At 37.1% G+C, this 22,005-nt stretch overlaps 1 protein-coding gene across 4 annotated transcripts in view; it reads right to left on the bottom strand.

Annotated features, from left to right (window-relative positions):
* RNGTT (RNA guanylyltransferase and 5'-phosphatase) overlaps positions 1–22,005 on the bottom strand; it is a 196,842-nt gene that overhangs the window by 133,199 nt on the left and 41,638 nt on the right. For all 4 annotated transcript variants that reach the window (XM_082305218.1, XM_082305216.1, XM_082305217.1 and 1 more), the window contains one exon: positions 5,563–5,698. In XM_082305218.1, the coding sequence (XP_082161344.1) occupies positions 5,563–5,698 (136 nt within the window). The remainder of the gene's footprint in view (positions 1–5,562; positions 5,699–22,005) is intronic.

The raw sequence follows: 22,005 nt of genomic DNA, 5'->3' as shown, positions 1-22,005 counted from the left end.
TACATCAACTCAAATTAATAATGTTTAGTTTGTTTCTTGCTAGGTCAGTAGCATTTTTATGTTTTACAAACTTTTAACTTCTTTTAGCATCCATAACTTCTACACAGTAAACCCAAACAAGAGTCTCAATGTAAGACTGATTTTTCAGTCTGTGAACATACCAAGCTTCTTGAATTGTACCTAGTATTTAATCACATTTGGCTTTCAAAAAATAAGCAAGCAGTTGTAAAAACCTAGATTTGTTTTAAAGCAAACACAAAGCTTGAAGCATTTAAACTAAACTAAAAGACATGAACTTGTGGTTCTCAAAAACCATTAGGAACTATAAGTTGCCTACTTAATATTTTGGAATCTCATATTCTGTGAAGACAATGCTGAGATGGAGATTGGGCTTTCACAGCCAAATGCAGCATGCACAGGCATTGTGAATGACTACCTTACACATCTTTCCAAATCATTAAAAAAAAAAAATTTAAAAAAAAAAAAAAATCAATGAGTGAAAAATATTCCTTTAACATTACAATATCTTATTCTTAACTCTAAAAATCATTTAGTCACAGGTACTGTCAAATAACATTTGCAAAAAGTCTACATAGAAGTCATGTAACAAAATGTCATTCTGTTACTTTCCATTATTTAGGTAAGGCACCAGCGAGCCCATCAAAGGAACAGCAGATGCAATGCTGCAATGGCTTCTTTGACAATAAATTTTACAACTAACTGCAAGAACAGATGGAGTAGGTACACCCTAAAAGAGACAGAAGGCACGATGTTCAAACTTGGAAGAGTGTGTAAAGATATAATGCGGGGGGGGAGGGGAACAAGGGGAAAAAAACCCACCAGGAATTCCTGATAGTAATCAGGTGAAATGAATAACAAAATAAAACTGAAACAAAAGAATGCTACCATATTTCTTTAAAGTTTCAATCGCATTAGCAGGTGAAATAAATTTTTAAAATACCTTTAAATGAACATATATTTAAGGTTTAAGGACTCATTTCCTCAGCATGCATATTCAGAGCCTCAGCTCTGATGCAAAGCTAGCATTTGTATGTGAAACCCTCAAAAAACATTTCAATGCTTGGTATTACAAGATTTTATGCCTAATTTTCAAAATCTGAATCTCTGGATATTCAGTTTAAGAAGAATTATAAAATACAGCCAAGAGGATCAAGAATGATTTTTAAACCTTCTCTGAAATTTTCAGTTTTAACACAGAATTAATTTTATAAAGAAACTTGTTCTCTACTTCAGACATACACAGACCTTTTTGACTCTATTACTGGTCAAACCAGCCTCTTCCCTCACGTCCTCACTTCTTTTCTTCCTCCCCTGCCTCTTGTTCTCCTTTCACATCCTGACTGAAATCCCAGCTACCAGAGCAAATAAACAATAGCACAATATGCCTTAGAAGCAGAGATGACAAATTCCTGCACTACTCATCTCCATCATGACAACAACATTCACTGCTCCATTAGTTATACCAATACAACTGTCATAAGGCAAAAGCTGTAAAGTGATCATAAGAACGATGCAGATTAGGAATACTCTAACACATCATTATTTAACAGTCTGATTTCAGAATCTTCCCTGAAATTATGAGAACTGAAAAACACCTCAGGGAACAGACCTCAAAGACAAGTTCAGAGACTGTTGGGAAAATGTAGTATTTGAGAAATTGATCACATTCAAACTCACTCATTCTGATCTGAGCAATAACCTGATACTATAAGGCTATATTTAAGCCAATTTTTAGATAACTAAAAACAAACACAAAACCACTCACATGACACAGCAATAGAACAGAAAAGTATCCATAAGATGCACCTGCATCCATGCATTTCCTTTTATAAACCCCCTGTAGATTTACATCCACTATTGTGTGTTTTAAAATTACCACTGCTAGTAAGTATGATCTTTACCACTTGTCCATTAGGTGCTAGTTTAGGTACTAGCTTAACCTGTGGGCTTGCAGAACAAGGTCCAATGGCCAGTTTCTTCGATGCAATCTGGCTAAACTGTGCTGGTGTTCACCTCCTTTTCTTATCTTCTGGTGCTGCAGAGGATAGTCTTACAGCATAGCAGAAACAGCCGCTGTGCTAAGAGCTTTTAACTGGACAAGTACCAAAAGAACAATGCTGGACTGACAGCACGTGGACTTTTTCTTTTTTACTTGAATCGCATATCTAGCAAGCAACTTGGACTTAAAATAATCCAAAATTTCATCACAAAGCAGAGGATCTTATTTTACCAGCCACTTGCAGAATGTATTTTTTGTTGACACGAAGTATGGAATCAGACCTAATCACACATCTGTTTATTGTTCCTTTTCTTCCTGTGCCTTGCCTTTCCTTTGTCCGTTTACCTTTAACACAATTCCAGCCACTGCTGTATTTCGGGAATGAAAAGAGCTGCTTTTTCCCCCCCCCCCCCCCCCCCAACATCTGTTTTGCACAAAGTACCAGCCTTTGCAAACTGAAAAAGTTGTCAGTTATGCCATTTCTGAGAGAGCTTACAAATAAGCGAGGTCTGTACTGATACAAAAACATAACTCAATCTCACTCTCCACTTTTGGAGTCCTTGGTCCTCCTAAGTCTTCGAGTGTGAACAAAATTTTATATATAAATAAAATATATACAAAATTGTATTAAACCTGTAAAAACTATTTCAAGCCTAAGAATGCCTCTGCATTTTCTACTCAACTGTTCCAAAGCTAAGCAGAATGCCAAGAAAGTTCCTGAAAGTAACTAATTAGTTTTCTTGCATGACAGCCAAAACACTTGAACAAAAATCTATGCATTCCCTCACTACCAGTATGGATGCAAAACACTTGGCTTCTAAAGGAATACTTCATATTATATTAGTCACCTGTAGGTAATATTCAAATTAGCTTTAATGAGCTTTGCAAAAAGCTTTCTTCCATGCCAGGAGAACAACCACAACTGAAGAGCTGAAGATGAGCATGGAGTATTGCAGGAGATCTCTCAACACCCAAGACGTACCTGATCATCGTAAGAACTGTTTGCAAGTAATTTCAGCCTGAAGTGAACTGTAAACGCATTTGAAATTCTCAAAGACAACCACATGAAAGGCTTACACCAGAAGCCTTAAAGCAAGTTAATAGATCGCTGAATTCATGGAAACTGCCTTTATGAAAGTTTTATATACACTGTCATTCTAAATAAAGTTAGGGGAAATTACCTAATCTTTTGTATTCTTAACACCAGTAGTTGTTTTGCTGGTTGGCACTGATACCTCTCTTTTGTCCTTCCTTCTTTCTCATATTTTTTAAGATTACTGTAAAGCAATGCCAATTGGGCCACCTCATTCTATACTTTCATTCTCTGAAAGAGAGAAAGCTACTTCAAGGGCAGTAAGTATGAACTTACTTATAGTATTCAACCTGTAATTAAAGAATTAACTTCAACAGCCCTTCAGCACCAATTAGCAAAATATGTTAACACAAAGAAGCCAAATTTTTCTTCCCATGGTTTAAAAAAAAGAAAGAAATCATGCATATATCCCCAGAGTAAAGGAATAGTCATGGAAATCATCCTTTGGCACCAACATTAAACAAATATTCAATTACGAAGCTAAGCTGTTCTGATGCTTCAAATAATAGACAAATTTTATTCTCAAACCTGTTGAAAGATATTTCAATTGAAAAGAAAAATATTCCATGAACAGCTTTTTTTTAACTGACCATACTTAAATAAATTAAGAAATCGGTACTATGAAAAGTATTTATTCATTGAAAGGTTTTAGTTTTATCTCAAGGTACTTCGTTCAACCAATACTTGTTCATTTAATGTCATTTTGCTTTCCACTTCATGAAAAAACTGGGCAGGGAGGAGGGGGAGGGCAGAATCACAGTAAGACTAATTTCATGCCAATAAAGTGAAATACTGAAATGCACTGTAACAGTCAAATTTTTACAAAACAACAAATTAAGTGAAGTTATAGTTCATGTCCTGGGTAACTGAGAGAACTTAATTTATTCGTAAGCGACTAACTATAAATCCGGGAAACACAACACACCAGAGCAGAGCCCTCTCCCACGCCCCCACAGCCACATTTATGCACATATCTCAATATATGTGCATCCCTGTCTTCCACCATGTACATATTAGCCATCCTTACTAAAACATCTGGTTTGAAATGCCAAAAAAAAAAAAAAAAAAAAAAAAGAGCAGCTGAAAAACACCTAGGGTTGTAGGGTTGCACAATATGGACACTGGCAAGCCATTATTTTCTCAAGAGCCTTAGAAAGAGCAGGGGAAAAAAAAAACGGTACCAGGCTTTTTATCTCAACAGTATGGAACCTAATCTATGTCATTAAGAATATTATTATGTACGTCATTAAGAAGCTGCCTGGCTGAAGAGGCTCCTACCAGACATGACAGCTTGTGCAACCACTCTTGAGCTGACAGCATGGCATTTCTTGCATTATGCTCTCAATTTTTCAGTGAAGCAGAGGTGGTAGAAAATATTCCATTATCTGCTTCTCTGTCCCCGAGACCGTACATTGTTCCTTGCAATAATTATCCTCAGAGATTCAATTTATACATGCTTCACATGTAAATGTGTGCTCAGTAAGACAGATCATTCACAGAAGCATCATTTCAAGAAGGATACTGACAACAAAGGCCTGAGAAAGGAAAGAAAGTTAACAATATGGTCTCCCGTATCAGAAAGGTGCATTAGGCTTCAGAAGACCAATATGGAAGATCATCCCAGAGATTCAGTACTTCAGCAAGCAAGAGTGACCGCAATGCAGAGAGCCTCCAACGCTACTGCAACATGCTAGGAAACTGGGTTCATCTACATTGATAGGTATTTAGTGCAAGAGCTAATGAAGTTCTTTTGCTCATCTAAAATAGGAAAGTCAAGAAAGGAATAATCTCTACTTGTGGTTACTGTTCTGAAAAGTTTACCAAGAATACTCCAGGCCAGCCTTCAAACAACAAACACAGATGTTTTACAGCTTGTTTTACAACTAGCTTAAAAGTTCATTAGCAAGTTTACATAATGAAAATTAGCACGACAACTTAGAAATGTTTTAGTCTTAAACAAATATAACTAAGCCATTTCTAAATCAGTCAATAATTCAGATCAGCTGAAAATAATGGTGACAGAAGCAAAGACATCAATTCACAAGTCTAGCAAAGGATGATGAAAATTTTATCAAATTTTAGAAATCTTTACATTAACCGGATCAAAATGACCATGTTTACTGTATCAAAATATAAAGCTATAACAAGAGACAAGGTTCTGCAATTTCTTTAGATTCTCTTCAAGCCTTTTCTCATATTCAGAGAATGTCATCTCAATACCTTGATTTATTTCAAAGACAAACAGCTCCCCCCAGAGCAGTCATCACTGCTATTCTGTAGATAAGAAATTCTTTATGAAGTGTGATTCCCACATTCAGCCAGTGACTGAGTCTATATTACTCCTGAAATCCCATGATTCACTGATCCAAGCCTAAAAACTTGGCCATGTTTCTGAACAAAAGCAAACTGCACTGAAATTGTAACAATAATTATACAGTATGCTCCTTACCCCATCCAGAAGAGTGTTTGTTAGATGTGTGCGAAGATCTTTACGAAACGGAAATTCCAGATTAGATACATGAAAAATCGAATTGTCTCTATCAATCATATAAACTTCATTCTTGCCATCAATCAGCATCATGTACCTGCAAAGGCAATGTTAAGATACTATACTTAAAGGTATATCCTCTAAATCTCTACCATTCTGATTTATATTAAGTGCTAAAAAAAAAAAAAAAAAAAGTAATCACAACAGACGTTATAAAAAAGGCATTTTAGAATGAATTTTTTACAGTTAAAAGTTTAAAACTATTGCTTCAGGAAAGCAGATAATTTAGTTCAATGCAATTATCACAAAGAAGATACTTCCAAGACAAAATTTCAGACTATATACATATATATAAAAGAATGTTGCTGTGTCCAGATAAAATGATGCCTGAAAACCTATTAAAAATAACAGAGGTTTTAATGCTGTAAGAAATACATGAGCCTAATTCAGTTAGATTCAGCTAAAAGATCTTTTACTCCAGTTTTTCCTGTATTAAGTGGACCAGAACTTTGCCTGGTATAAAGCTGCAGAGTTTCATCCAAAACACCTTTCCTGTCTATCACTGGTTATCTAACACTTCAGTATTCCAAAGTCCCAGCCAACTATTGAGCCACTTGTCATTAAAACACTGACAAACTTAGCCAAGGTATATTCCTCTCACATTACACACAAAGAAAACCCCAAAGCCTACTACACTACAACCAGCAACTTGTGATCTTGGTTCAGCTGCAGACATCCAAAATTTCTAAAAATTTCTTTACATTATGACAGTACTGGGAGCCCAAGTCATTAATTTAGACCTCTCTGTGCTAATCCCACAGAAGAGTGCTCTATAGAGATAACATTCTATATACAAGAAAAACAAAACAGTGAACAAGTAGAAAGAAAAAAGCAGTGGAAAAAAGATAAAAAAACACAAAAGACGCTAAACAGCATGACAGCTGTAATACACCTGAGTTACTTTTGTAAAGTTTTCTTTGATCTTCGCAACAAGAGCACTAAAGTAGAGTTTCAGGAAGAATAACAAGCAGCTGTGCAGACAAAGGTCTTCTCAAACTTGTGCAGCAGCCTAGGAGAGCACACCTTCTGACTGCAGAAAATAAACTGAAGAAATTTCAGTGGAAACTAGTATCCAAGGCCAGCTGCAACAACTCAACATCTTGGCAGTGAATGAGAAGTAATAAAGGTGCTGAGCGTAACCACAAGCAGCTGAAAGTGAAGACTAGCAGCTTGAATCTAATATGATAAAGGAAGACAGAAGCTGTTGGCAAAGCAAAGAAAGACTACAAAAGTGCCTTTTTGGAACCAACAAGGTGAGATTGCACTAAGTAAGACCAGTGAAAAGAACCATATCGTTATCAAGATGTGATCAAATGATCAGACAGGAAACACCACAGCTTAACAGCAGTGTCAAAAAATAAGCATACGAGAGAGAAAGCTGACATGAAGACTCGAAAATAAGTCCAAGTTTGGTTCTCAGTCAAACCTGAGTTACACCAGTTTTACTAATTACCACCCGAGCTGCTGTAACTGAACTTATGCCTGATCATGCCATAACCAACCGTGTTGGTGGTCTACACCAAAACTGAGAGCGTAACCCTGAGCTGAGCTTTCTTTCACTGATCCTTTCATTTCACCTTGCACACAGGCGTGCTAAAAGCACAAATGTTATTACAGAAGCTCTACTGGGAAAAGTCAAAATCACAGAAACCCAAGAAGAGAAGAAAATAGGAGCACTACCAACTGTCAAGACAGTTCAGTGGTTCTAAAAGTTCACAGCATTTAATGTTCTTGAATAGCCTCTGATACAAACAGGGAAGGGACACAAACCTTCCCAGAGCAACTAACCCATCTGGATTGCAGTACAGTTTCTTTGACAGCACAGAATAGGGAAACACTTGATTAATAGTAAAAGATGACAGGAGTTTCATTATCCACATCAGAATATTTTGAAAGAAAGCAAGCATATTTCAAAGACTCATTCAGCAAATAATTTTTCATACTTGTAAATATACTGGCGGGGGGGGGGGCACTTTTCATAATTTATCCATTTCTCCTTGGAAAGTCCTGGCTATGCAGAAATAACGAGCTATCACTACTCTTTTCTAAAATTCACCATTGCTCTTACAACTAATGCCCACAGGATCTCTGCTGTCAAAACAAAGCAGCAAGCATCCCCCAGAAACCCCACAGGCAAATGGTCTACACACGCAGCTGTCCTGTTGTCTGCACAGATCCTACCTCTATAAATCAGTAGATCTGACTACAGGAACACAGTACCACCCATGCAGCTTAAATAAATACTTTCTTTCAGTATTACGACCACAGTCATAATTCACTACAGATCAGTACAACTTGTGTTTCTCCACACACAAGACGAGTACTTTAAGACGTTACATATCAGTTGCATGAAACTAAAAGAAGAAGAAAAAAAAAAAAAACCAAAAACCCAACCAAAAACACCCACAAAAAACCCAAGACATACATGAGCAGAAAACCTAAAGTCGGGGCAGGGGGGAGTAGATTAAATCAATGCAACATTAGGAGAGCTGAAAGCTGCACATGAGATGCTTTATGAAAAAAATAATTCAATATACATTCAACTAGATAACTTGGCGCCAGTTCTTCAGAAACAAGAATAATCTACAGACAATATTCGTTTTTTCAAACCATGTAAATTTATTTAAAACTAAAACTAATTTTAAAGAGCATGTTGTGTTTTTCTCAAAAATTAAAGAATCCATGGGGAGGGAAGAAGAGGTGTGTAACTATCAAAAAAATATGCACACTACTTTACTTTTGATTTTTTAAATAAGCTTAATTGGACATCTCTGCACTCCCATATTCATTGCTGTTTTAAGTACATGCTTTCATTGTAATTTGCCTCAATGACAAAATAGCACCAGAAACAAGTTCTAATGCTTCAAGAGATCTAGCACCTAAAAAAGCCATACTTGCATCATCATTACAAATGTGATACAATAGGAGATCTTATAACTGCTTTGAAAAAAAAAAACAAAAATGACAAACAGTTAAAAGATTTGTTTTCAGCTGCCTAAAACATCTACAGATTCAGATGACACACAGAAGGTTTCATCAAAATCTATTAGTCTAACATCAAAAGTAAGATTAGCACACCACCACTTTCTCTAGATCTTTCACTCAAAGATCTATGGATTCAAAGATTCACTCAAAATCTATGGAAATTTACTCAAGAGTTGGTAGCTGGATAGCCCACTGTCGAGGACTAACCAGAATCGTCTCGACATTGCCGTTCTACCGCCATCTTCTGGGTCCGACATCCAGCCCCCGACGAAACCACCACAGCCCATGCAGAGACCAGGACGCGAAAGGCGGGGCCATGGACTGCACGCACACCTGCGCAGAGACCAGGGCGCGAAAAGCAGAAGCGCAAACTGCATGTGCGCAGAGCAGGTCTGCGCATGTGCATGGCCCTATAAAAGGACCGTGTGCGCCTTTTGAGGTCCTCTTTTTCTCTTCTCGTCCTTCACCATGCACATCCTTGGAAGCTGCTCCTGCAGACACAGAGGCTGGACCGACTGGACCTTTGATCGACGGGACAACACCGGACTCGGAGTGGCGGTAGCTAGTTCCCCTACGTGGCTCTTTTCTCACCCACCTGAGCACGCTTTTTCTATTTTTCTCTCTTTCTCTCTCTCTTTTTTTTTTTTCCTTTTTTTTTCCCCCCATCTCCCTACCCAGTCCTCACCCCTTCGTTCGCCAAAATAAAGTCAAAAGGTTGTACGGCATTTGACCTCGTTTGCGTCTTAATCTCGTCCTTGGGATCGTATCGAAACCTCTCCCGACATTGGATCAGGACACCCACCAATCACTAGTGGTGAGATTCCTTCTCTTTCAAAGCACAGCGCTAACGTTCCATCTCTTCTCTCATGATTTCTTTCTCTTTTTAAAATTTGTCACTGTTAGCTGTTTATACTGTAAATTCTAAATGGCAGGGACAACGGTAAGTCTTACGACTGCATGCAAAAGATTTCCAATCAAAGGTCACCAGGAATCACAACTACATCTTACTTCAGAGAGCTACTGAGAAACAACATATCCTTACTTTGAAGACATAAAAAAACCAAACCAAAAACAAAACCGAAAAAAAACCAAATTGGTCTCAGGACAATAAATTACCTTAATGTAGACCCATTTGATGTGGGTCTCATGATAATATATTTGCGTAACTTAGAAGCTGAACAAGGTCTCTGCCTGAGAAAGACTGACACAGACATACCTGTTTGGAAAGAGTTTTGTTTGTTCAGGTTTTTTTTAAGCTGAAAGCCTGAAAACACCTCCACTCCCCAGTTTAACAGACTATTGAAAAAAACCCTCTGAATGTGGTCCAAACAACAAAATCTGCCAAAGTTCTAACTATTACTGACGTAAGATAGAAGAAATTTGGTCAAAGATGGACTGACAACCAGAAGTGTTCTATGAGCAGCCAATAACTGAAAACACGCAAGAAGCATAAGAGATATGCAACCATGCCAAGTTTTTGGTGAAACTGAATGTATTAATTAATGAGGGGTTTTGGGTGGGTGGGTGGGTTTTTTCGTTTGTTCGCGTGTTTAACTCAAAAAGCATAAGTTCATGTGCTTAACATCAAGCTTTAAGTTTTCTCCAGATGACACTTCAAGCTTTCTTGAAGAAATCTTGTAGACTGCTGATCAGTACATTTCTGAATACTATCTGGATGTGCCCTGACTGGTTATATTTGAAGAAGTTAATTAAGGTATTAGCAGCCAAAGCACTTACAGCAGAATAGAGAGCGCACCTCTGGGCAACACCACATAGGCAAAGAAAGAAGAACGTCTCAAATACACTGAATAGGAACTAAAACAGCACATAGGAGCTTAACTGTCATGCATCGTATTGCATACTGTGCACACTACTTGCTATTACAGCTGTACATTTATTACTAATTATCTCCATTGTGTGAGCACCCAAAAGCTCCAATTAGTAACCAGGCCCCATTGTATCAGATTCTGCACGAGTACACAAGATGACATGGTCCTGTGTCAGATGGCTCAATCTGAATTTAAAACAAGACAAGTGAATAAAAGAGCAAGAGTGGAGCAGCAATAAGAGCAATAACAGAACTGCTCATTCACCTTTGATAACTATACATCAAAGCGGAGAATTGTGTTTGGGCGACAAACATCACCGCCCCAAACTGCCAATCCAACCACTACAAATCAGCCAGTTTCCACTGCAACAAGACTTCTGACAAGTGAGTTAAAGAAAAAAGGGTCACAGTGTCTGCACAGATTAATCTCACAAGCAGATAAAATACCTACAGTCATAGAAATGGTAAAATTTGAAGTTTCATTAGAAGCTACTTTTCATTCACTTCTGGTCCCGAGGCAAGGTCCGTTATTAATTCTAATTGGACATTAGTATTAAGATGGTAATTCAGGAAATAGGATGAAAATTTCATTAGCAAAGAGTTACAGCTCTTGGCATTAGACAAGCAGATCTCCGAATCACCTACCAGAGTATTAATAACTTTAATCTTTAAACTTCAAAAAATGTCAACCACCAAATACCATCTTGAAAAGTTTTGTCTTCAGAAATCAATTATTTTTAGCATACCCAAATAAAGGCAACTGTTTCAAAGGCTCATTTGCCTCCGCATATATCCTGTTCATGCAGTCCACATCAGTTGGGCCCAAAATACATGCTAGAAGGATCATTTTATTAAACGTCCATTTTTAGTTTAGTTTGTTTTGGTGGTCATGGTGGTGGGTTTTTGTTTTTTTTACACAATTCTGAAGCTGACTTGAGCTTGACTTGACTTTAAAATGGTAAGTTAAAAACTGAGGTTTACCCTTTGTGTGGACGTTTAGTATTTTTCACCATTGAATTTGAAAGTACATTTCAGGAAAATATTATTTAAGGCAAAATAAGGCAAATTACTCAGTCTCCCTCAACCTAGAGTCATTCAGAATCAGGAACAAGAACAGAACTGTGTCTCCCAAAGCTCCAAATCCAACACTGCAGCCATCAGAGCATGTGGCCTCTATCCTCTTTCCCAGCTTATTAGGATTCAAAAAACCAGCTTTGAAAATACCCCCCAACACAGTACCTCACATTCAGCATAGTAGATGCCAAAACACATTTACAGTGAAATTGATCTCCTCGAAATTCACAGAAGATTTGCCATTGACTTCAGTTTTATGATGTGCCTTACCTATGTTTAACTTGTTTCCTTCAGCCGAAACCCCAGCAACCATCCTAGCAATAAGGTTACATACGTTAATTTTGTACCACATATGGGTTTTAAAACCTTAAGTGTAACAACAAAATATAGCACAGCTTCCTCAAATTTTGAGAACTCATCTTTTGAGTTTGAGTTCAACACAAAAATAATTTTCTGAAAAACTCTGCAAGTAGCAAATGGATTAGAAATATTTTTTTAAAGGAAGCTTAAAAATTCAGCTCCTCTAGGAGCTTTCTTTGCCCCACAGTATATCTTTAGACAGGCTATATCAAAGCCGTTATTTCAACACAGTATCGTCGTCATTGCTTTTTTTTTTTTTCCTTTTTAAATATGCTTGTGTCTGTATTGTAACATTAAAGAATGCAAAATGTAAGAAATTCCATCATCAACTCTAAGCACAAAACACACAGCAACTCTCCATTCCCAGGGGAGTTCATTACACAGCCTAGAATTCAATCTTGTGAAAGCACTGCCCTCCCACACAAATAAGCATTTCCCAACTCAGAATAGCAATTAGCATCGCTAATATGTTCGCTGACGCAGAGGCAACAACGAAATCCTGTTGCAGATATCATTTCAATTTCTTAATTTCCTTTTATGATTGGCAACACTTCAAAGTCACGAGCACGTCGCCACTCCGTAAATCAATCACCTAGGATGAGGCCAAGCCACTTTAGCGCTTTACTTTGGATCCTGCCACTCCCTCCTGGCAAGACAGCATCAACTTCTGGCCAGATGCATCAAACACTGCAGAAAGGGCCACGAGAATGAAAATTAATGACTGCCCTCTATCCACGGACAGTAGGAGATCATCAATCTGTGTCACTAAGCCACTGCGGTTCCATGTCCTGGCCTGAATCCAGACGGTGCTGGATCTAGAGTAACAGTTTAAATCAGACAAGTCTGAAGCTGGCCTGTGGCAGATGGAGCAATACACCCTGAAGTCCCAATGAATGGGGAAGGCTCAGCTTGCTTGCTTCTGTTATATTAATTGCTGCTGGCAATGGTCACTGCTTCAAACTATGTCTCCTGAAGGTTGACAAAGCCTGGATACAGGGACACTAACACAGGAAGTTATGTGAAGACTCACAGTATTATTTTCAGTGTGTAAACAAAAGGAAAACAATGTCTTTTTAATCAGCACACTGACAGCTCTGTCACAAATACCATTTTCAAACTTCTGCATGCATTTTTATCTGCACAAGTGCATAGCATATCAGCCTATAAGAAACTCTGTTACACATAAGCAGCTGTAGAATTATGTATTTGACTTGATAATCCAAATTCTAAATAAAAATTTTAAAAACCACACACACAGGCCCTTGGAAATTAGTCTGCTCTGGATATACCAACACTTTATATTTCTCTCACATACTTGTAGGCTAAATTCTGCCATCAACAGTCTCCCCAGTATTTTAAACCAAAAAAACCCTTTAGATACTGACTGACAGTCATTTCCAATTAACAGCCTCCAGCTCCAATATTTCTTATTCATGACATTGCATTTTCTACAACTAAATATCCTTTGACTTTTATTATTCTGCTCCTCAGTGAATTCAGTGGCTTGTCTCCCTCATTTGTTTGTCAGAACATACTTGGTTTCTGTTTCAAAATTCTTAATGACAATATAAAATTAATATTCAGGATCTCCACTTGTGGCTTGCTATGTATTTTCTTCCAAAACCATCCACTGCCGTTTTCTTTCAATCCATTTTTACCTATCTTACAATTCTAGCAATCTTCATTAGGCTCAATCTCTATAATAAGTGAAATATTTGTCGGAGTCCAGAAGCATGAGATCTACCACTGATCCTGTGTCAAAAAAAACTATTTTCCCTTTACACAGTATACAAACTCCTACCAAAATGGTTGAACTCAGAGGAAATGCCATTCCTCATCTATACTGAAGACCGTGTTCCTCAGTCCTTCTGATTCCATTAACTACTTCCCTTAATTTATCCAAGTCTGTCATTTTGGAAAGAGAGAACCTACATCGTTGATCTCTTTTTACCTCTCATTACAATCATAATGTTCTAAGTTTAAAGCAAAGCCTTTTCATCAATGACCCAAACTTATCTTCTACAATCAAGACTTTTTTTTCCTCGTTATTAAAATACTGTGTTACTAGGCTGCTGTTTAGTAAGTCAAGGTACCTCATGTATCTCTTATTACGTTCAGAAGCACCTGGATCTGTCACTGGTCAAAATACTTCACCAATTCTCCACCCTCGAAAGAGGGTAGAATTCAGCTTCTGATTAAGTTTCATAATTGTAAGGTGTCTACATTTTTTACGCTACATAAATAGTTCCCTAGGCTTCAATAACTGTGTTGGCTAAACTCTTATTACATCAATGGAGATCTAGACACTCAGCTTGCATTAGATGTTAAAGTGTGCTCATAGTGACAACTCTGATCAGGTTGGGTATCTGCAGCAGATTCAGCAGTAACTCAGAAGTTTACCTTAACAATCCTGTAGTGATTTTTTTTAAAACCTGAACTCCGTAACATTTTTTTATCCTTCAGTTATTACGAAAATAATATCCCTCAAACTTTATTTTGCATCTTTCCTAAACAATTACTGCTTTCCAATACTCACGTTACAGTTAAGAAAGTTATCCTAGCGTATCTGCTAAGCCAATGCCTAATTTCATGAGAAATTAGAAGGTTCCCAATATCCAGCTTCATGTTCATGTTCAAGCTACTGCTGCCCTGACTTGATGCTAGTACGGAAAAAAATTCATTTTTTTGTCTTACTGATCACCTCATATATCACAATGAAAGGGCTACGCTTAATTTCCATATTCATAGAATCATAGAATCATTTAGGTTGGAAAGGACCTTTAAGATCATCGAGTCCAACCGTTAACCTAACACTGCCAAGTCCACCACTAAACCACGTCCCTAAGTGCCACATCTACATGTCTTTTAAATACCTCCAGGTATTGACATTGATATTCATCAATTCATCCTGCTTATTTGAGACCACAGAACTTCAATTCCACAAAAATCGTTAAGGTGGAGTTCCCTGCACATATACACTTTGTGCAAGTTACCACTGTAGGATAACAGATATCCCATAGCTTATACACATATTCAATCTCCATAATCTTTACTACTTGTCAGTCTCCTCCACTGTTATCTCACTCAGCATCAAATTCTTTTTCTTATGCTTGCCTACCACCACTCTCCTTTAAACTCTGAATGCAATTACCCTTTTCATTTGCTCCCCTGGACAACCCAAGGTCCAGAGAAGAATTTTTTTGTGACTGTTAAGACCCTGAAAATCATCAAAAGTGAGGCAGTGAGTCTGAAGATTACGTTTACTACAGAAATCTTCAGAATTAAGATTAATTAAATTAACTCTGTCAGCTGAGAAAGCTGATATAGCAGCTACTTTTTAGAGGTCAGTCAGAGCACAGAAATGCATCTGCAGTCAAAAAAAACAGCAAACAAATCATTAGGTCACATAACTAATAGGATGGTACATAATACAGTTGCATCATTATAGAACTTATTGGCACCCCCTCACCTGAGATACTATGTGCACCAGCATTAATAGGGAAATCAGTTTTTGAATAAAGCAGATAAAGGTAATACTATGGAGCATGCAAAAATGCGTAAGTGTGGAAACTGGTATCATTTCTCCTAATAAAGTATCATAGTTTAGACTGAGTTCAAACTTCAGTTTTTCCTGTTTTACAAATCAAGGATAAAGATGCTTTTAATTAATTTAACAGATGGCAAATTCAAAACCAATGTAAAACTACATTTTCTATCTGAAGTATTATTAGACTGTGAAACTCTGCAACAGAGCTGGTAAAACCAAGAATTCAGCAAGGTTAAAAAAGACTATCCAGTTACAGTGTTTTTCTTGACTGCCTTCCAGGGTTTTAATTAAGTTAGAGTGCTGTGGGGGTTTTGTTTCTTTGTTTCTAAAAGGATATTAAACCTTATGGGTTAAATTTGAAGTCTTCTCATTATCATTATTTGACCTACAACAAAGGGTAAATTAATGTAGAACAAGTACATATTGAGGAGTTCTAACAGTGCATTATGACACATCTGGTGTAAAACAAAAGAAGACTTGTTAACTAGCTAGAAAAGATGTGACCCAGTAACAGAATCTGTATACGAACAGATTTATTTTAAATACTAGATTCTCTTTGTTTTGCCCGACTTTTAATGATGGTAAGTGGTCAAGTACATATTAAAGTACATTTCTACATTAGAGGGAGGATCACTATTGGAAAACAACTGTGCAGTATAATGTTCTGATTACTTTTTTTTAAAAGCTATAAGATTAATGGAACAAATTATACCTCAAGCTTGACTGAACTACTGAATTCTCTTATTGTTTTTTATTATTATTATCTATTGCAGATATTGAGCTTTAAGCTTGCCTGAACTTGTTTGACTCCATCCCTCCTCCACAAATTTTAGTCTGAAAATATCTTGGAGATTTAGAGGGACTTCATGCCTGAAGCAACAGGCTCAAAAAAAAAAAAAATGCAAAGCAGCAGTTACACAATGGTACAAGAGAGAAAAACAAATGAATTTAGCATCAGATGACAAGTAGTTACATTCCTTCTTTCCCCAAGCAAGAGAACCATAACACCTCTCATGAAGGCCCGTAACGCAGCAGTCAAGAAAAGAGTATCACAGCTGTGAAAAAGGAGGTTCCCTTAACTTTGACCTGATTTATGCCAGAACATATGCTGGGTCAATTCTGTCTACATCACAGGCACAAGCCACAGAAGAGCACAACTGCCATTTCTGCTCACAGATTAGAAGATCAGCTCCAAGGGAAAGGGTTGCCCTAGATATTTGTATCGTTAAACTTTACAAACTGAATGTCATTCTTCCCTGAATAAGCTTAAGCCATTACACTTCATGGATGTGCCCGTAATCCCCCCAAGAGAACCAGCAGCGCAGGACGCGCTGTTCCACTATTAAAAATGGTCTGGGAGAAAGGAAAAAAAAAAAAAATAAATCAACCAGTAATCACTGATACTTGTCGCCTGAACATCAGGTACGCACACAGGCACACCATTTATCTTGATCTAATTAGAACATTTTTAGGACTACAGTTGAATACTATAAGATTAGTATTCATAACACAAGCTACATAGTAAGCATTTTAATGCATTAACTATTTATAAATAAACAAAAGAGCTTGCTTAGAAGACAATCTGTCCAAATATTCAAATAGTTATATATGAATAATCAATTAAGTAGTACTTTTTAAAGAGCTCAGAATTGTGACCATAAAACTTTGTAAGCTGTCAAAAGGCTTCAGAACTGTGAAGCATCAAGCCTGCTACTTCACAAAATGTACTTTCTGTAAGGTATCACATCAGCAGTGCTCCTTAACCACTTAAGAAAGGGACACAAAAACAACAGCTTCCTTCTACCACTTCTTTTCAGAGTCTTGACACTGTTGCAGGCACATAGAAATGAAAGACCACAACCTAGAGTAAGAATGCCTTCTTTGGCCATTCGAGTCAATTTGGATCCAGACTGGGGATGACACGTTCTGTCACACCTATTTATTCATTCCTCTACATTGACTCAATGATTTAAAAAACAGACTTCAGGAGATGGAGAAGCAGCAAAGTGATATGGAAGTGCCTTTATAAATAAATAAATAAATACACCATCGCCACCACCCTCCAAAAAAAACCAAAAACAAAAAAAAAACACCCACCCCAAACCACCCACTCCACCCACTCCAAATGCAGCATTAAGACAAAAAACAATTTCAGCCTAGCCCAACAGCTGTGAAACTAACAGACTATAATATACATCTCTACTTCAAATCTCCCTGCCTTGTGGGAACTTCTTAGGAGTAACAATATTTATACCCAATAGTTCCAGATACTAGCCTAACACCTTATGACACTCTGTGCTGCCCCGTTTGACCTACAGTCTCCCAATCAAGAGAGACCTCTCCTGGTTCATAATCGATATGGTTAAACAGAAGCAATGAGTTATCTGGTGACGTCCATGAGTCTGGCTACCAAAAATCTGACATCTCCTTTTCTACTGTCAAACTCACACTGCTAGCCAAAGTTGACGCATGCTCTCATTCCTTGTACAACAGATAAAAAAGGATAAAAGGAGAATGTGCCCTTTGACAACATGTCAACACGTGGAGTTGATGAGGCCACCTTGTGCTAAAACTTCTTCACCTTGAGCTAGAATGTCTTTACCTTGAGACAGGGGTCACGCTAAATATGCTGGAAGTGCTCTTACTCTTACCTCAACTAATCAAAGTTTTATTTTTGCACTCTCACATAAAAACTCAAGTAAGCATATAATGTTCATGGGTTCTAATGCTGTGGGAAACAGACTGTATCAGTCTAGTAATCTCAATCTATTGCCCAACACAACTATAAGGGATAATTATTAAGATGTAGAATGAGCAGACTCACATCTCAGCTACTAAACCCTCAACTTTCTAGTCTCAGAACACATCATTCCTGCTTCCCCATCCCATCTTCTCTTCCCCACCTACCTAAACATACAAAATAAAACCATGAATTAGGCATCTGCTTTTTTCAGAAAATTAAGAGGAATGCTGTTTAGAGTGCTTAACATCTATGAATTGCTCTTTTCAGCAATCATTAGAAAGGCAGTTTATACATTATAATCCAGAATCATATATGTGACCTTTATATGCTTTTGCAGAAGCTTGACATTTTGTTATCATTACACATTTAAAAGCTAAACTGCGGATTCCTAACAACTGACTAATACTGTAGTCTATCAAAGCTATAGCTCTTAATCTTGACTGGAGGCGGGGGGAAAGCTTTATCACAACCGTTTTAATAACTTTCACACCTTCAATTTCCAGCCAAAATACATGCTATCTCCAATTAAGTATATTATTCAAAATAAAGTCAGCGAAATAAATCCCACATAGATTCCAGACTCATCCTAAACCAAGGTTCTTCCAGCTGTAGAAGCAGAACTACAGAACTAGTTTAAAAATGGGCAAGCTTGTTTTCTCTTAAAGAACTAGTTAAAATAATTATAAAGGACCACGAGGGACTATGCCATGTAAACAAAAACTGTATTTCCCTTCCAAAGACCTTAAAAATGCAGCATGCAACAAAACACTGCAGAGTTAGGAATAGGGGAATAGCAACAGTCGCTTTACCCTTTAACTAAGGTTTTTGTTCCAAGTCGTCTCTTTAAATACCATCCCATTTTGACAGTTTCATGGGAATAACAGAAAAACCCTTAAAACTACTACTCTGAGATATTCAATGAAAATAATAACAAATGTCTGAAAAGTAGCTGTCCTACACACACGAATGATACATAATCAGCACTCAATAGTTGAGGCTTTGCCCATTGCCGATAGTTACATAAGCACATGATTTGAATAAAGCTCATTTAACTCGGAATCAAACCACTTGAGCTAAGCCCAGTTGTTCACAAAACCTGTCACTCCTATAAAAAAATCCATTTGGTCCTGAAAAGTCTGTTCAGTACGTGTCCAAACCACTGAATATTTCTGTCCTTTAAAATTTCAGACCACAGAAATGTGCCCCAACCACAGAGGAAGGGACACACAGCATTACCAACCAATGGTGCAAAACTGATAAATATTTAAGTCTGTTTCTTAAGATAAGCGGGGAGAGGAGGAAGGGAAAGGAAAGGAAGGAATGGTTTAGAGACACCCAGATGATTCTCGTCTGGGTTCTTCAGCCCCTCCTGTCATCAGGAGGCAAATGCTCCTTCCTGACCCCAAGATCATAAACATGTATAACCCTAAACATGACTGAATGATAAGACACTCAAAATACAATGTATAATAATTCACTTATTCACTAGCCACCTAGGGTCAGAAAGTAAGGTGCCCAGAAAGTGGGTACTCATACCCTGAGAAAAGCTCTTTACTCACAAATGCTTTCTAGTGATTAACGGCCCTAAACTTTCCTGTTAATGCCATTTCCGAAGACATCTGTCAAATCTCAGCATCCTACATTTTTGTCCCCCTCCTCTAAATCGGGAAAGAATCCACTAACAATTGTGTAAGCCTCCACTTCAGACATTTTCCACTACTGGGCATAAAATTCCACATCCATGAGAATCTGGTCATGTAATTTGTACCAATCTGAAAATTAATCTATGGCTTCTCTCTCATTCCCAACAGAGTCTCCTTCAAGTTCAACTCCACATTAGTATCTTTGCTCCCAGGAGACAACCTTTCCATTCCCTAGATCTGCTTTCACGACAAGCCGGTCTCTTGTTCTTAATAATGAGTTCTCAAGTACACAGATTTGTTTTTTAATTGGGTTAGTACTACTCTCCAATCTTCTCTGTCCTCCTTCATTCTCTTTATTGTCCTCCTTCACTCTCTTTATTGTCCCAACTTTCTCTCTAACCTCCTCCTGTCTCTCAGGGATAATAGCTTTTCCATGAACCCATTCAACTAGCTCTTCTTTAATCCTTTGCAGACAGGCTACCATTTTTCTTCCTTGCCACGTAATTTTGAGCTAGTTTCCTTACCTCTTAATTTCAAAAACAAAAATCTGTTTCTCAGTTTTCTCTGGGTTTTTTTAGAGCTGTTCTTCAGCAATCATCATCTTTTCACAAGTTACTCTTGTTGCAAATTACTTTTGGATAACTTTTCATATTAGGAAATTATATTCTCAAAAATGCATGTAAGCTTCATCTCATCATGTAAAGAATCAAAGAATAGGGCAAGAAAAAAAAGTATTTAGCCATGCAAATTCAGGGAGAAACTTACCTCGTCTTCATTACATTTTAACAGCATGCATGAAAAGTTATCTTAAAACACACCCAGTACTTCCTTCAAGTAATGGTCACAAATATGTTTCTGAAGAGGCTGAAACTGCCAATAGTTTTGAAGTTCTTAACAAAAAGAGAAATTTTCTTCAATTTGTACAAAAAGTTAAACTACAGAAACCTGGGAAGCTATCACAAGTTTGATAATATAGTAACTTACATGCTTTGGATAAATCAAAATTATTTGATTAATAAACACAATCCCAAAATTTGCCCACCAGTTTTATCATACAGTTAAATGTTGCTTTACTAGGCCTTTTTTCTAAAATGTAATTTGCTAATCATGAAAAAATAACTAACTTCAGAGATGTTCCTAATGATTGTGTTACAAACACCTTTTAGACAATTAACAGCAATTCTCAAAGAGCTGCTTTACATTCTGTATCTACTTGTTCACATTTAGATATCTGCAAGCTATGAAATTTTCATGAATATTTTTCAAATATAATAGCCTTTGGCAAGAACTACCTGTTCTGCATTTTTTTAAATAGCTGCCTTACCATAATTGAACAGTCACAGTATTATGATCATATTTATTATTTTTTACTAAAAATGCATGTGTACAGACGTGAAAAATAAAAAGGTACTCATACAAATGTAGGAAGATAACTTATGCCCCTTAATAGCTTGCATTTAGTTCAGGTCACATTTTACCATTATAAAACCTAGTCCTGTTTGATTGTATTAATTTGAATTATGCCACAGATATTTTAAAGCTTTTTATTATTCTTAGCGGTAAGTGTCTCTTTTTCAAAACTGGTATCTCATTACTTTACCAACCCTACTCCTGTCTGAACATTCAGCTCCACTCATTAGAACACACATCTGCTACAAACAGTATTAATGAGATACATATCAAGGGATACAGCAAGCCGCTAACCACCTGGGTTAATCACTTTACAGTATAAAGTTGATAATACAGTCATACAGTATGCCTTGAACATACCGCTACAATTATCTTATTCAGATAGCAACTACTCTTTCAGAAACACAGCGCTACAAAATTGGATGCATTTGTAAAGACGTACATACCTTGTAGCTACTTGTTAACATACAACGTGTATTTCATCTCAACAAAGCCAAAAGGCATGATTTTCGTAGTGGGAAATTTGCCCTTTGGATTTCTGTGCCTTATGAACAGATTAGCATTAAAATTATTTTTAAGACACCAGAGGTTTGACAACTGTTCCAATAAATATACAGGATAGTATTCACACCAAACCAGTCAGAATAGCTGCGGACTTAAGTGATTTATTTTTTTTTTTATAACAATAATTTAAAGCAATATGATTTTAGAGGTGTTTTTCCGCAAAACGGAGTGAGTTGCTTATAATATTTAC

The sequence above is a fragment of the Platalea leucorodia genome, assembly GCF_965183815.1.
Source record: "Platalea leucorodia genome assembly, chromosome: 3".
In the NCBI taxonomy this organism is placed as follows: domain Eukaryota; kingdom Metazoa; phylum Chordata; class Aves; order Pelecaniformes; family Threskiornithidae; genus Platalea; species Platalea leucorodia.
Note: the sequence above shows the minus strand (reverse complement) of the source record. Positions and strands in the feature narration are given on the sequence as shown.